This window comes from Lathyrus oleraceus, chromosome 6 (genome assembly GCF_024323335.1).
Source record: "Lathyrus oleraceus cultivar Zhongwan6 chromosome 6, CAAS_Psat_ZW6_1.0, whole genome shotgun sequence".
In the NCBI taxonomy this organism is placed as follows: Eukaryota; Viridiplantae; Streptophyta; class Magnoliopsida; order Fabales; family Fabaceae; genus Lathyrus; species Lathyrus oleraceus.
Genome location: NC_066584.1, coordinates 45,778,706 through 45,796,320, shown reverse-complemented (window position 1 = coordinate 45,796,320; position 17,615 = coordinate 45,778,706). Strand labels below are relative to the sequence as shown.

Sequence of the window (17,615 nt, the reverse complement as noted above, 5' to 3'; positions counted from 1 at the left end):
ATTATGGTTGAACCATTGCACATGTCAAGCTAAGTGAACCATCATTCCCTTATTGCAATAAACCAATGGTAACTTAAACCCACTTTTGATTTCTTCATCCTTAGCTGAGCAATCAAATGTAGAAAGTTTCAACTAGTCTGCAAAGTGTTTGAGAAAATTCCTCAATTAAGTTTTGCTTCATGCATTGACTTGTTTTGGTTCCGTTATGGAATCTTTTCACTTATGTTTTTCATTTATCTCTTTGTTGTGTTGATCGTTGTTTTGAAAATTCAAGGAGAGAGTTTTTCTGTTCTATGTCAAAATTAGGTTTTTGGTTCAAATAAGTGATTATTCTAATAAGCTATTTCTTGCTCTATGTCTAAACTCTACACTAATGTAATGCCTAGTTCAATGCTATGGTAAACTATGTTAGAAATTATGCTAATTTGATTTTTATGCTACTTGAATTTGGTTTTTTTGGTTTAAGGGAAAAAAATGCTTATTAAATAATCTATTTCAAAATAGTGGCTTAAATTAATCAATAAGAAGCATTCAAAAATTCATGGCAATGGTATGGAAGAAAAGAGATGAAATATTATTGATGGAGTGGAGGTTTGCCCCGGTTAGTGTTGGTAACGGAGTGTCGAAGAGAAACCCGAAAAACTTCAAAAGTAAGTCTTTTTGTTATGCTTCTAATAGTTTCCTAGATTGATGATTACTTTTTATGATGAATGAATATAGAAGATGAATTTTGAATGTAGAATATTGATTAATATACTTGAATCTTGATGAACTTTGGATGATGATTATTGATGTGAATTGTTGAAACTTGATTGATGATTTATTGAAATTGGATTGTGGCAAAGTTCCATCAAATTTAGAACTTCAATGTAAAGTTATTAGATGGTTCTGAATATGAACTTTGGTGATGGTGATGGAGTGAAGAAAAGAGATAATTATGAGAGAGATCGAGAAAAAAAGGATGGGGAAAATGGTTTAAAAGTTCATATGAGTTAAACCTAAAATTGTGAAAAATGACATGTTTATATAGATTTTATAAATGATTGAGCACCCTTGGATTATGATCCAAGTAAGAGGTTTATCAATGGTTGTAAATTAATTTAAGCCTTAGTTGCGGATTATTAATCTCAACCCTTGAATTGATTGTTATGAATGGTCAGGATTGAATGGAAATTGGAATTTCTGTTAGTTTGATAGTTATGATAGTTAGTGGTTAATTCTGTAATTGAATGGTTGTAGATGAAAATGTAGTTAGAAATAAATGGTGCTTAGTTTTTGTAAAAGTACCAATTTGGATTGTAAGGAAAAAGGTTATTAGTGATTATGCATGAAACTTGGAATTTTTTAATGTTTTTGCCTTTGATTTTTTTACCACTTTTGCCTTGATTTTTTTGGTGAATTATCCCATGTCTTTAAGTGCTTTTGAGAAGTGATTTTGTGTTGAAAAGAAGCACTTTTGAATGGTGTAAAATCAGAGATAAAATTCTATTTTCTTTGGCATGAATCAATGTTCGAAAGTGTTGAAAAAACAAGTATTGAAATTAAGAAATAATGCAAAATTTTCCTTTTGTTTCTTGAGTTTTTCATGACTTCTTGATTATTTAACTTCATGATATTAGTGCCTAACTTTGTGTACATTCTTTCTTATAGCAAAGTGAGCATTATAGTTTAAGAATGAACTTGAACAAAAAGTGAAGAACAAGTCATGAAAGTGAAGCTTGATGGAAGATAGAATTTGTTAGAAATTATCATTTGTAACATAATCATGACATAAGTCATTTTTTATGAATAATGATGAACCCTTTGATTAAATTCTTATAGAATAGGTCTAGAAAAATTCAGAAGTTAAAATCAAGTCGATGGTCAACGATTGACCAAAAGTCAACAGTTTACCAAAAAATCAATTGTTTAACCAAAAGATGTAATTGTTTACCCTATTTCCTCGTAATCCATTCTTTTAATCTGTATCTCAAGCAATATGCAGTGTACCATGAATTTCTAATAAATGAATGAAATCTTCTTTTTTATTCCAACTTTACCTTTTTCCTTGAATTCAAGCAATCTTCTAAATTAAGTAACAATCATTCCAATCCCCCTTATAACCATGAATCTCGAATAAAGAGATGATATGCAACACAAGTAATATGGAAAATAAATTCGAACAATTACCAAATAATATTCGCCTTGAAAATTCACTTAAACTAATTAAATACATTATTACTGAACCTATGATCCACTGACGAATTATGCGAAATGCAATGAATGAAAAACTAAAATAAACGACCTAATTGGATAACTCGGTAACCATACATTCATATGATTTAAGCATGAGCCAAATAAAATGAGAATAGGTAGGGAAAATTTTGGGGTATGACAGGTAGCACATGCATAGTGTCACATTGTATCGTGAGTCGCATTACATATATTTGCATATTGTTGTGGATGAGTGTGAGATTATTATGATGTTGGTTGTGTATTGAATGTATGATATGCTGTGTGTTTATCTACCTTTGCGTTCTTTACACCTTTTTATATCGAAGTTTATTTCTCACCCCTTTTGCTTAATATTGTCCACCATGGACATCCTGCAAATACTTGTGAGTAAAGTTGTTGATGTGTATGGAAGGTGGTTTGTTGGAGTTACTCTTTATTTTATCTATCGTTTATCGCAATTTAGTGGTTTTAGTGCTCTGATCTTGTAACTTCGAGAACATGGCATTTTTTATGTTTTGAGTTAATATTGAATTGTGTGGTTTAAAGTTTAACACTTTATTGGTGAAGTTTAAATTGAAGTGGTTAGTATGTTGATTCCGCTGCATGTTGATAAATGTTTTTCAATTTTTTTTGGATGAATGTCGAGGTGATACCTTAAATTGTCGAGTAATCCTTTTTATATAAGTTTTGGGGTTTAGGATGTTACACTAGGACCATGGATGAAAGTTACTCAATTAGGCAGACGTCTGATTCCTCGTGCAGAAAGGAGATTCACAAGTAATCTCCAAAATAAGCCTAGTATGAGTCTACACAGTCCAATCCTTAAGACTATGATGGAAAAAATGGTGCTCCTATTAGTGAGTGAAGATAAGGAAGTATTGGAAAGTGAAACTACGACATCCCATATTTAGAATAAGAAAAGAAGAATCCTCGATATAGAGGACAATAAATAATCTACCAAGTTAACCATTAATGAATATGGCTAGACTTATGGACAAAGCAACCAATGAAGGATGAATCTGCTCTCTTGGAATTGCAGGGGTTGAAAAAAACCCAAACATAACTCTCAAGCATATGATAAGATCATACTCTCCTAATATTATGTTTTTTTTGAAACTAAAAAGTGTAACTCTGAGAAGACGGATAATTGTTGAATGAATATTGGCCTCTTAACCAATATTCATAGTGTTAGTTATGGTAATAATGGTATAGGTAATGCTAGTGGTCTCACTTTAATGTGGAGTACAAATGTAAATTTGTTCATTTTAGATTCTAATAAAAATATGATTGATTTCTACATTATGTCGAATAATTTTAGCATGAATAACATTCTTTCAAGAGGCGCGCGCGCACACACACACACACACACACACACACACACACACACACACACACACACACACACACACACACACACACACATATATATATATATATATATATATATATATATATATATATATATATATATATATATATATATATATATATATATATATATATATATATATATATATATATATATATATATATATATCCTAAAAGTAATAAAAAAAATCTCATGTGTAATTTGATTAGTAACTTGGCTCAAAGAAACACTCATCCTTATTGGCTCATATTTGGAGATCTAAGTATTATTATCTGTGCTAACAAGATAATCGGGGGAAACGCCTTTCATTCTAATCTAAATCACATGATTAATAACACTATCTATTATTGTCAATTGATTGATCTAAGTTATATAGGCCACGTGGCGACCTGGAGTAGCAATCAACAAGGTTATAAGTTTATATCGGTCAGGCTGGATAGAATAATGGCAACAAAAGGTTATAAGCAACTTTTCCCCTACTGTCACAACACTTATCTTCTTAAATCCAAATCTTATCATATTCCCATCATAATTGAGTTTTAGTCTGATCTTTACCAGCAAATCCATATGAACCCTAAATATAAACCAAAAATATTTGAGAATATTTAGATGAAAGTCAAGATATAAATGACATGGTCATCCAAATTTGGAACTATAACCCTGATAAGGATACTAAAGAAAAGCTTCATTATACCCTTGAAACCCTGTGGGATTGGGGAAAACCAAGTTTCCTAATCCTACTAGAGATATTAATAAACTTCACAACACTCTTAAGATCCTCCAAAATTTTAATCCTCAAAACAAGCATAAAACTCAAATGGGTGAGATCCAAGACAAAATTGGCCAAATGCTTATACAGGAAGAAATATGGTGGGCCTAGAGGACGAAAATTCATTGGCTTAGATAAGGTGACAGGAGCACCAAGTTTTTTCATCAGAGAAGAAACCATAATTATATTAAATTTATCCTTAAACCAAATGGGGATACTACTTACAAATAGGAGGGGATACAAGATGCTATGATTCAGTACTATAGAGAGAAATTTAAAACTCATATGGTATCTCTTCACCCTGACTGCTTTCAAACCTAGAACAATAGAATCACTTAAGAGAAATCTCATCAGCTTAAAAGTCCTTTCATTAGAGATAAGGTTTATATTGCTATGAAGAACTTAAAAAGCAATGTTACCCTTGGGTTGGATGGATTCCAACCTTGTTTTATCAATCCTACTGGGACATTGTAGGAGATGATATTTCTACCTGTATCCTAAACATTCTTAACAATCATGAGGACCCCTATAGATTTAACAACACTTTTATTAAACTCGTTCCTAAAATAAATAAAAACCCCACCAAACCCACTTATTTCAGACTCGTAGCCCTCTATAATGTCATTATGAACATCATTACAAAAACTATAACTAACAGGATTAAGCATATCCTTCATTTTATTATTAGTGAGAATTAGAGTGCTTTTGTCCACAAGAGACTGGTCACTAATAATACTATGGTAGCTTATGAGTTTTTCAATCATCTGAACAATAATACTAGAAGTAAGAAATATTATGTTGGTATTAAAATGGATATGGGGAAAGCCTATGATATGATGGATTGGAATTTTATTAATCAAACTTTGATTAGTATTGGTTTTCCTACTAACATTACTAACCTTATCATGAATTGTGTCACTTCATTTAGTTTTTCTACCCTTATAAATGGGTTCCCTTCTGACAGTTTTCTCCTTACTAGAGAAATTAGACAAGGAAACCCTTTCTCTTTTTATCTATTTATTTAATGTGCTGATGTTTTCTATCCTTATAAATGTTTTCTCTAATATTATCAGAAAGTCTTAAATTTCAAAAAACTTTACATGCATATTTATCACTAAAAAGGCACCTAACATAACTCATTTGTTTTTCTTAAGATGGCAACCTTATATTCTGTAAAGCAGAAGAGCAAAAAGCAAAGTCACTTTTAGACATCATCAACAAATACCAAGAGAGTTCTTGACATAAGATTAATTTACTTAAATCCTAAATGATGTTTAGCAAAAATTCCATTCATCACTCAAAGAATACTTTTACTAACTTATTTGGTATCCGTATTTTCAACAGAAATGGTACCTAGTTAGGGCTCCCAACTTTTGTTGTTCATTAAAAAACTATAACTTTTGGTTTCCTGCTTGACAAAACTAGAAAGAATTTGAACTTATCGAAGGTAAATACTATTTCTTATGTAGGAATGGAAATATTGATCAAGGTTATAGATCATGCAATCCCTACCTATGTCACAGGTTCTTTCCTGCTTTCAAAGAGTCTATGCAATAATATGGAAAACACGACCTCTAAATATTGGTGGGGGGATAATAAAGTTCACTTGATTAATTGGAATCATCTAGGTAAATCTAATATGGAAGGTTGTTTAGGTTTTAGAACTCTCCAAGACTTTAATGAAGTTATGTTGGTTAAACAAATCTGGAGACTTCATATTGAACCAAACTTTCTGGTAGCAAAAACCCTAAAATTTGGAGGCTTCATAATGAAGTTATACTACCCTAACTATGACATTCTTAATGATAATCTGGGAATAAGGCCTAGATATTTGTGGAGAAGTTTACACCATAATATTTGGATCATAAAACAAGGAAGTTGTTAGGATATTGGGAACGGGAACAAGATCAACATTTGGGAAGATAACTGGATTCCAAATCAGTGCAAGTTTAAAATCCTAACATCAAAGACCCTTGAAAACAAGGACAATTGGAGTTAGGGACCTCATTGACATGGAAAACAGTTGTTGGAACCAAACTTTGATTAATGACACTTGCATTCCTAGACAAAAACAATATTCTTCAATTCCCTTTATATAATTTGGAGAAGGAAGATTGTCTTTGCTGGAAGGTCATAAAGGATGGAAGAGTAATAAGGATTGGGAAATCTCTAACAGATACATTGACAAGAAGATTTGGGGAAGAGTTTGGGGGTAACAAGGTGGCACCCAGAAAACAATCTCCTTTAGAGATTGCTTACTAATATTGTACCGGTTAAGGAGAATTTGAGTAACAAGGGAATTACTGATGATATTTTATGCCCTAGGTATAACTCCATAATGGAATTCACTTATCATTGTTTCAAAAGTTGTTGGTGGAAAAAGTATGTTTGGTTTGGATCTCAGTTGTACATTAACTTCAACCATACTAAATCCCTCAATTTCACTGATTGATGTACAAATAATATTATGAAGATGAATAAAAACACTCTAGCTATGTTTATCAACAATATATGTGACATATGGATAACTGGGAATAAATTAATTTTCAATCATAAGGACTTAGACGCTACAGAGGTCATCCAAAAAGTATACCAAAATTATAAGGATGATCATTCCAGCATGTCAAACAATACGCGAGAAGAAAATGATGGAAGCAGTCAAAATAAAAAGGTGCTTGCTAATAGAAAAAATGAAAACACATATTAGCATAGTGAAAACAACAGTCATTGCAAAGGAAAAATTACGAGACAATAAGGCGCTAACAAAACTTATCTAGATAAGCATGATACTCAAAATTGGAGGATGAATAAGAAAGAGGTATCTGAAAAAGTCAAGAATCCAATTATAGATCAGTTAAAAGAAAGTAGATATATCTAAGATCTCAGAATCAAGGATAAAGATAAAAGTCAGAAATCATACCCTTGTAACATAGCTGTTTTACAAAAATGGACAAATAGTCAAGAAGAGAAATGCGGGAGCAAGCAGGATAATAAAGAGTCTGCTAATAAGAATGAAGAAAACATTATTTAGAGTGAAGCCATTATTCAAAATAAAGACAAAGAATGTAATAATATTTTTTCAAACAATGCTTATCTCTATAAGGAGGAGTCTTAACAATGGTTGACGCAGAAGAAAGTTATAGTTGCAAAAGAAAAAAAAACGATGATAGAACATTTTAAAAAATGGTTATAATAATGATCTCAGAAATAATGATATGGATAAGACTTAGGATTCTTACCTTGGTAGCATAACTCGGTTGCAAAACCAGACAAAGGCGAACCCTTAGAACATGAACAACAATCCGAAAGAATTTTTTAAAATGAACGACCTTCAGATGTTCCGTTGTAGAGATATGTTAGATCTTGGTGACATGCAGAAGTTAATCAAGAGTCGGAAGAAGAACATGCATAAGGAAAATAAGGATAATAATGATGATAAGACTAAAGAGATTATTTACTTTAAGAAAGCAAAAATGGAAACCAAGATGACAAAGACGAACCCTCAGAGAATGAACAACGATCTGTATAAATTATAGAGACGAATGAGCTCTAGATGGACCCTCAAAGAGAAAATGTTGAACTTGGTGACATGCAATTATTAATCAAGGATCAAAAGATGAACATGCAAAAGGACAACAAGAATAAAAATGATGACAAGGTTAAAAAGAAGTTTTATCTTAATAAAGATGAGATCGAGACCAAGACGAAGATAGTCCCGGGAAATAACATAAATCATCAAATGACAAATTGAAAAAATAAGGATAAATGTATAATCGAAGACATTGAAGAAAATGAGCTTAGTTGGATTCCACTAGGAAAAACGAATGTTTGAAGACTAACACAAATGCGAGTCTCATTGAAGATGGTATATGTGGTTTAAGAGTAATTGTTATAAAAAAAATAAGAAATTAAATATGTCTAACTATATGATTTTATATTTAATATTTATTTATATTTATAAAATATATTATATTTTAAATTCAACTTGTATTTTAAAATATTAGAAGAATTTAAATATTTTATATATTTAATAAGAAATGAATAGATTGATTAAATTTAATATCTTCGAAGAATTATAAAATTGAATAATTATATTAAAAATCACTCTCTAAATTACATAATAATAATAATAATAATAATAATAATAATAATAATAATAATAATAATAATAATAATAATAATAAACTTTTTATACATTACTCTGATATAAGGTTCTAAGATTGGATGACTTTACCTTTTGACAATTTTGGTAACTTTCTCTCTATCTAAATCTAAATCAATTATTTTCTTTAAATAAATAATGATTTGATATATTAAAGTTATAAAGTCAGGAGAACACTAAAGTCACTTAATGTCTTCCGAGTTTAGCTTGCATCGTGTGATCTAAGGTTATCGTTTCGCCATTGATCTAGGTCTTAATTTGAAATTTGATGTTTTATGAATGAATTTCTATTCAATTTTTTTTCTTCTTTTGCTCCTTGTATTAAAATTTCTAATTAAATGATAGATTATTATGTATATTATAAATAAAATCTTTAGGGTAAAGGAATATAATCTCTAACAATAAATGTTATAAAAATGACAATTCTGACTAATACTAGTACTACATTCGAATTTATGTGAATTTGCAAAATTTAGTGACTAGTATTTTGACTACTAAATTTTAACTTGACTTAGTCAATTTTTGGAAGCATTAAATCAAGTTGGTACTGCCAACTGCCACCAGATAAACAGACATTTGTCTCCAAAAACTTCTTCAATCTCTTCCTATAACCATTTCACCCTTTTCCCTCTTTCACTTCAATTTCTCCTTCAAAAAATGGATTTCAAAATCAACGAAGGATCAAAACCATTTCTCTCACTTTTTCTCTTTCTGCTGTTTTCTTCCATTTTCCCGCTTTCTTTCTCAGCTGCCAATAAACCCCTTAACTCCGATAAACTCCACCGGCTTGTTTCCTCCGCCGTTTTCCGTCTTCACGGAAATGTTTACCCCCTAGGGTATGTATCCAATCAACTTCCGTTTTATTGATTTCATTTTGAATAATATTATTCTGATTTGATCTTTGATTATTGTTTTAACCATATTTAATGTGTAATTTTCTCTCTGATTAGTTCATATAGGTTAGTTCTGTTTTTAGGTTTAGTTTCTTGGTAAATTTCAAATCTTTAAGCTTTTTAAGAAAAAGAAGCATGCTTGTTGAATTTCTGAAGTGAATTAGTTTTTGTTGTAAAATTGATTTCTTGAAGAAAAAAATGATCTGTGGTTACTGTTTATGTAGGTATTATACAGTGTCTCTCAATATTGGTTATCCTCCAAAGATTTATGACCTTGATATTGACTCAGGTAGTGACCTCACTTGGGTTCAGTGTGATGCACCATGTAATGGTTGCACCAAGGTAAAGTCGGACTTATTTTAGGTTTCATTGTGAATTCGAACGAGCTGAGATCCTCTTTGTTTCCAAGAAGAAATGGATGGTTTCTTGTGAGAAATGAGGAGGATCTCAACTTAATACTGACGCATCTTTAACATCAACTATTTGTGTGATGTCAATCTTCACAGCCTCGTGAGCAACTCTATAAACCCAAAAACAATCTTGTGCAATGTGTGGACCAATTGTGTGCTGGAGTGCATTTAACATCAGACTATCACTGTGATACCCCGAATGACCAGTGTGACTATGAGGTTGAGTATGCAGATCATGGGTCGTCTCTGGGGGTCCTCGTCCGAGACTATGTTCCGCTTCAATTCACTAATGGATCTGTGCTACACCCTAAGATAGCCTTTGGGTGAGTTTTTTGTTTTCATCCTTTTGATTATCAGTGGCTGCATTGCATCTACTTAGTTTGTGATGGTGAACTTACGACGTCTGAAAAAATGATGGTTAAATTGTGCTGATAAATATTGCTACAATTTCCTATTAAGTATTAACCTTCTTGAATAATTGATATTAGAGTTTTTTTCATTGATGCATGGCTAGATGTGGATATGATCAAAAGTATTCTGGTCCTACCTCTCCACCTGCTACCACCGGAGTTCTTGGCCTTGGCAATGGCAGGACAAGTGTTTTGTCTCAGCTTCACTCTCTAGGTCTGATTCGCAACGTAGTTGGTCATTGCTTAAGTGGTCGAGGAGGGTATCTATTCTTTGGAGATGATTTCATTCCCTCATCAGGAATTGTTTGGATACCCATGTTGCCTAGTTCTTCAGAGTAAGTTTTAAGAAAATCTCATTTGTTTTCTTCTGATTTGCTTTAGTTTCATACATGTGTCATCTGTTGTATCTAATGAGAACTTCCACGCAATCGTTGCTTCAGAAAACACTACAGTTTAGGACCAGCAGAGCTTCTTTTCAATGGAAAGCTTACTACTGTTAAAGGTCTTGAACTTATTTTCGATAGTGGAAGCTCTTACACTTACTTCAATTCCAAAGCTTATCATGCTATTGTTGATCTGGTAAGATGGAAGGAAGCATGGGGGGAGCCTCAATAGTATTATTATAATCAACAATTACATTTCTTTATAAGTACTTAACATCAATTGATTGATCCATGCTTCAGGTAAATAATGAATTAAAGGGAAAACAACTGACAAGAGCAACTGAGGATCCATCTCTTCCAATTTGTTGGAAGGGTGCAAAGTCTTTCAAATCTGTAACTGATGTCAAAAACTATTTCAAGCCCTTAGCTTTGAGATTCAAAAAAGGGAAGAATTTGCAGATGCTAATACCACCAGAAGCCTATCTCATTGTTACAGTGAGTACCTATTAAGACTAGTGAAGGTAAAAATCTATGAAATTGTATTTTATATGCTGCTGTCCTTTTCCAGAAACATGGAAATGTTTGCTTGGGGATTCTGGATGGCACTGAAGTAGGACTAGGAGATCTTAACATAATAGGAGGTAAGGCATATTTCAAATTGCAACAAAATGAATATACGCAATCACATAATTTTTTTTACACTTTTCTACCTTGTACTCTCAACAGACATCTCTTTACAAGATAAGATGGTAATATACGACAACGAGAGGCAGCAGATTGGATGGATTTCTTCTGATTGCGATAGGATACCCAAGTTATAAACCTGTCTATACCAATATATTTTTCTATTTCTTTTATTATTTTGGAGTTCAAACGCTGGTAAGTCTTACAAGGATGGATTTTTCTTCTCTGTTCATGAACAGTATCGATCGTGACTTTGAAGGTGATGCTTTTCCACACCCTTATGCAGCCAATTTGGGTATCTTTGAGGACCAATGTCCCGCCGCTTCTGAAATGTCAGACAGATACCAATGAGTTGCTTGGCAGAGGATGTCTATAGATAGTTTGGATTAGCATATATAATTCCATTATGTACAACATATACAGATTTTTTTGTCAACTTACTATGATGTAAATGCTTCATCAGCTACAATGTTTGACAGTAAAGTAGGCATATTGTTCAAAATACAACTACCATTGGAGCATTCTGTTCATTTCTTTTTCCATGCGTAAATACTTTTCATTTAGTGGAGAATGAAGCTAATCCAGTGTTTTGAGTGAATGATCTGATCATTTTAGTTCTTTAATTTGTAAGGGTGGGCTAATTTAATTTATTCTTGTAAGTTTACGAAATAATAACCATTTAGTCGATTATATTAAATGAAAGGTTAAAATTTTACTTTTGGATCTTCCTATTTTGACAAGAATGATTAATATTCTGTTATATGTCATTTTACAAAAATAATTTGTACTAAATTATAAGACATGCATTAGTTTTTTTATTTATTTTACTAAACCCTTAATTCTTTTTATTGTTTTCTTTTCTCTCTTTCTAATTCTTTTAATTTATTTTTTCTATATCATTAATAAAAGATAATTTTGTTAAATCATTTACAATTTCTCTTTTTTATATATAATTTACTATATTTTTTAATACGTGTAAAAACTCTAAACTAATTTATAATTCAAAACAGATATAATAACTTTTAATCTTTTATTTTTCAAATAAGTTTTTAGTCTTTATATTTCGTTGTTTTGGATTTTTTTGGGCCATAACAATTTTTTTAGTCTCGTGAGATCTCAAAACTTTTTTGATGAACAAAGATGAGAATAAGAAATTAGAGAAGTTTGTTGAAAACTGTAGGGAGGGGCTAACGAAATTCTAAAGCATGTATTGTATGATAGGAGAACAACAAACTTGATTTTAAAAATAGAGAGATTAAAAATTAATTAAGATAATAGGGAGATCAAAAGACATATGAGCCTAAATAAAAAAATATTTTTTAATAGGCAAAACAATTTTTTGAAATCGCTTGAGTACCGATAACTAAATTCTATGCATTAGTATTGAGCAACATCCTTGAGTTCAAGTACCTCCATGAGTACATTTGGTCTCTTTTACTATCTTTTCTAAGTCATTTTCCTTATTGCAAAATATCTTCTCATTTCTAGACTTCCATATATTTTTATTTCTAGACTTCCATATTCTTCACATAAATGCAAACGACACCGATTGACCTTTATTAGCATTTTTATACCGCTATCTAACACGTCTTTAAACTAGTCAAAATACACCCACCCCTTCCTTCTGCAATTCAATGGATATTTCGAACCAAGAAAAATAGATAACCAAACACTTGTAAAGATGGACACTCAAAAAAAAAAGGTGAGATATCAACTTCTCACTCTCACACTCTCCAATACAAATAAGATTTCTTTGATCGGTCACACCTCATCTAACATGGTTATCTTTAATTAAGATTTTATTGTTAAGCATTTTTTATACCAAACACGAGACATTTAAGGGATCACCTTATTTCAGGCCTTTGATTATATAGGTTTAGAATGTTTGAAATATTCAACATTAGTCCCTCGTACAACTCTTTTACATAATACTATTTTGGAGAATCCCATCAACCTAGGTCTAGTTGACAAACATCCTTCCACTACATTCAACTTTCTATAATCCCGAATTTAGAACACTATCAATCACCCCACATTTATTTACCAACACCCTATATCACAATTCCCTCTTATTTTGATTTAATTTCCCACTTCTATTTTCCTAAAGCTGATGCATTAAACACCCTGACATTTTTAATTCCTAGATCCCCATTTTTTTATCGGCCGACACATCTTATCTTATTTAACCAAATTTATTTTTCTCTCCTCCTCGCCCTCACTCTTACACAAAAGTTATTTTAAAAATGATTCTAGTTTAGAAATTATAGTGGTGTAATTGGAAGGGATCAGAGGGTGTAGCAAAGGCATACGCTTCATCCATCATTCTTTTCATATCGCCTCTTTGTTGGTTCGGGCGCCTATCTTTCAGATAGGGTGCCTCTTTTCTGAATACGTCACCCATATCCTCTGTGTCTCCGTTCATAATGTGTGATCGTGTGGATATCGTATATTGGATCAACAAACGACACATAAAGGGTTGTAGGATTTAACTACGCTCCCTGAATTTCAGGGAATCAAATACCCATTCGCGTAGTGGTTGATATATCCTAGGAAGTCTTGGGTCCAAGCCCAGGATGACAATAAATACCTCAATATCACGATAAAGGAAAACCTAACTATAACATAGAAACACACACGTACAAAGCTTTTCACCCCACGTGAGCTAACTCTCAACCTCACAACAATCTTAAAGCATCTGATAACCCTTAATCACTAGAGTTTGTCACAATTTTTTACTTTTAGAAAGTACAATTGGCATCCATTGTAGGGCCCAAATAAAATTAACCTGGGCCGCATTCATCATTTACTCATTGTTGCTTTCGCCATCTTCTCACGAGGATGTTCGAGCAAAATTTTGAGAAGACCATCAACACCATTGTTGGAGGTTTCTTCAAGGGGGATAATATAACTCCTCTTGTAGAAAGTACACCCGATAATTGTTAACAATAAATATCACACACATTAAAGCTCTCAGAACCTCAGGCAAGGACCGAGAGCCCATAATCACCTTTTTGAGAGAAGACATAATCAATGTACTCCCGCATAATATTGATCTCAAGGTTAACGCAATTCAATATGCCAATTAGGCTAAGAAACAAGCGTTAATCGACCCTGACAACTCAACATCCATCTTATTCTACAACACATTCTACAGGCTCCAGCTTAATCCCAATAACATTGAAACTTTCCAAGGATCTCTGGTCAACCTTTCAGGTGAGCAAGTATAGATCAAGGGCCACATCACACTCTAAACAACAATCGACTCAGGGGAGAGTGCCAGAACCATCAAAGTGAAGTATCTTGTGATAGATGTCACATCCCCCTTACAACGCCATTCTAGGAAGGCTCGCCCTCAACCTACTGGGGGAGGTATTGTCCATCATTCATTTATGCCTCAAATATCCAATACATGAATGACATGTGGGTACGACCAAAGGGGATCAGGCGATCGTCCAAGAATGTTACCATAGTAAAAAACCTAAATTAGCAAGGGAATCCCTCACTCTAGGTTCCATCCCTTGTCTAGAAATGAATGAAATCTATACAACAAGCTGGGACCCCAGGTTGTGGACTAAAATTGATAGGCTTACCCCAATATAAGATTTGAAAAAGGTTCAGATTGGGCCTTTGCACCACCAAGTCACTAAGTTGGGAACCAAATTGTTTGAGTCTGAATAAGAGGATTTGATTGCCATATTCAGGAAGAACATCGACATATTTGTCTGGGCGCCCTTGGATGCGTTTGGCATAGATACCAGAGTGGTGTGTTATCTCCTTTCCATAGACCCCCCTTCCGAATAAATCCAATGTCTCAAAGGAAGTGCAAGGTTGGTGAGGATAAGAGAACAACCATTGACGAAGAATTTCAAAAGCTAAAAAGTGTTGGTTTCATAACAGAGGTCAAATACCCTTCGTTGTTGTCTAACATGGTCTTGGTGAAAAAGGATTCAAATAAGTGACGTATGCATGTTGATTTTACCGACATCAATGATGCATGTCTTAGAGATCCGCATCATCTCACCAACATAGATTGCCTCATTGATGAATCTTCGGGTTACAAAATATTGACTTTTATGGATGTCGATTCAAGGTACAACCAGATTAAGATGAACCCCATAAATGCACCAAATATGACATGCATGTCCAACCATGCCAACTACTATTACAATGTCATTCCTTTTTGGTTTAAGAATGCTGAAGTCACCTATCAAAGGCTCATGGACGCGATGTTCTCAAAGAAAATAAGGCAAAACTTGGAGGTTTACATTGATGATATGATATTTAAGACATTAGAAAGGGAGATCCATGCAGCAGACTTAGAAGATATCCCGGGGTCACTCAAGAAATAAAAAAATTGTCTGCTTGTATGCTAAAGAAGATATTCAAATGGACAGGCAAATGTGAGAAGGCGTTCTCAAAGTTGAAGAAGTTCCTAGCACCTTTGTCCATCCTGACACGCCCGATAACATGTTCACCTTTATATCTCTACTTGTATATTACTAACCATGCGTTGAGCTTAATAGTTATCCAGAAAACCGATAGAGTGGAACAATATGTCTATTTCGTGAGCAAATTGTTCAGGGGCGCTGAGGATCATTATCAAAATATAGAAAAGATCGTATTGGTAGTAGTGGTGACCTCAAGAAACCTTATATCTTATTTTCAATTACATCGAATATTGGTAAAAATATACTACCCCACGCCCCATATCCTCAAGAATCTAAATCTAGCCGAAATAATGGTATCTTGGGAAGTCGAGGTACCTGGATATAACATCCAATACATTTCTAGAGGAAGCATCAAATCATAGGTATTGGCAGATTTTCTGGTAGAGTTCAGCACACCAATTAGCAATGTGATTTCCCTCGCCTGTATCCTTTTAGTGGACAGAGCCTCTAACGTGAAAAGGAATGGCGTTGGGATAGTTCTAGAAGGACTAGATGACCTATTGATCGAGCAATCATTAAAGTTTGAATTCAAGGCTAGCAATAATGAGGCTGAGTACGAAGCTCTCATCGCCAACATATCACTCGCCCTGGAAGTAGGCGTGTCAACTCTAAAATAAAAAATAACTCTCAATTGGTGGTGAAGTAAGTCGCCAACGAGTATCAGGCGAAGGAACCAAAAGTCATCAAATATTCGAAGAAGATACGTGACTTGTCCTAGATTTTCAAAGCTTTTGAGATAATTTATGTGCCCGGGGAACAAAGTTCCAGGGAAAACCTGAAGCTTCCCATTTCAAATAAAGTAGGGTTTAATCACATTGTAATATAAGAAACGCATGGCATCCCTAGCATAGAGAAAGGGAGACAAACACTATTGACATCGCCCTAACTAGCAGTTGGATGATGCATATAACTCACTATTTGCAGTAAGGTGAATTTCCATAAGACGAGTTACAGGCGAAGCAAATCTGCAAGCATGCTTCAAAGTAAACTATGATGTCAGGAAATCTCTATAAAATGGGAAGATCACGTCCTATGTTAAGGTTCCTTGGTGAACATGAAACCACCCTAGTCTTAGATGAAGTTCATCAAGGGGCTTGCGACATCCATATTGATGGGCGAGCCTTGGCCCATAAGTTGTTAAGAGCAGGTCACTACTAGAATTCAATAATGAGGGAAAACATGGATTTTGTCAAGAAATGTGACAAATGACATAGACATGATAATTTACACCATACATCAGTTGAACTTCTCCATTTTGTGACAACGCCCTGGCCATTTTATCAATGGGGCGTGGACATTCCAAGACCTTTTCCTATAGCTTCCAACCATTTAAAGTTCCTGATCGTGGGAGTAGACTACTTCACAAAATTGATAGAAGAAAAATTTGTATCCAAGATCATGATAAAGAGAGTTTGCCGCTTTTTTTGGAAGAGGATTATGTAGAGGTTCGATTTACCAGGTATCATCGTTCCAGACAATGGAACTCAACTCGCTAGTACTACTCTGGTTGATTTTTGAAATGAATTGAGAGTATAAACCAAGTTCATATCCATCGTTCACCCATAGGTAAACAGGCAGGAAAAATCATTATATAAATTAATACCGAAGAAGAATCCAGAAGAAATTGAATGGCATTAAGGGATCATGGGCCGAACAACTATATAAAGTGTTATGGTATATCATACCACCCCTCACTCCACCACCAGGGAAATTCCCTTCACACTAGTGTATGGGGAGGATGCCATGCTACCATTCGAAATCGATACGCCATCATGGTGACGCCCCTTGTTCAATGAGGAGGAAAATAAGGTATGGTTAAGAAGCGTCGTTAACCTAGTTTATGAGACAATATATGTTACCCATTTTCGAGAGT

General features: G+C 33.4%; 1 protein-coding gene across 1 annotated transcript; it reads left to right on the top strand.

Moving 5' to 3' along the window:
* Positions 1-8,979: 8,979 nt before the first annotated feature.
* LOC127093232 (aspartic proteinase Asp1) lies at positions 8,980-11,824 on the top strand. Its single transcript, XM_051032136.1, has 9 exons — positions 8,980-9,350; positions 9,632-9,749; positions 9,914-10,140; positions 10,332-10,562; positions 10,668-10,806; positions 10,911-11,105; positions 11,179-11,251; positions 11,337-11,424; positions 11,534-11,824. The coding sequence occupies exons 1-9, from the start codon at positions 9,172-9,174 to the stop codon at positions 11,643-11,645; spliced, it is 1,362 nt and encodes a 453-aa protein (XP_050888093.1). The 5' UTR covers positions 8,980-9,171; the 3' UTR covers positions 11,646-11,824.
* The last annotated feature ends 5,791 nt before the right edge of the window (positions 11,825-17,615 follow it).

Excerpts from the sequence above, each read along its gene's own strand:
- LOC127093232 (XM_051032136.1), top strand. The coding sequence starts at position 9,172 with ATGGATTTCAAAATCAACGAAGGATCAAAACCATTTCTCTCACTTTTT. Across the intron at positions 10,141-10,331 it reads CACCCTAAGATAGCCTTTGG|ATGTGGATATGATCAAAAGT; the intron begins GTGAGTTTTTTG and ends ATGCATGGCTAG. Across the intron at positions 10,563-10,667 it reads ATGTTGCCTAGTTCTTCAGA|AAAACACTACAGTTTAGGAC; the intron begins GTAAGTTTTAAG and ends TCGTTGCTTCAG.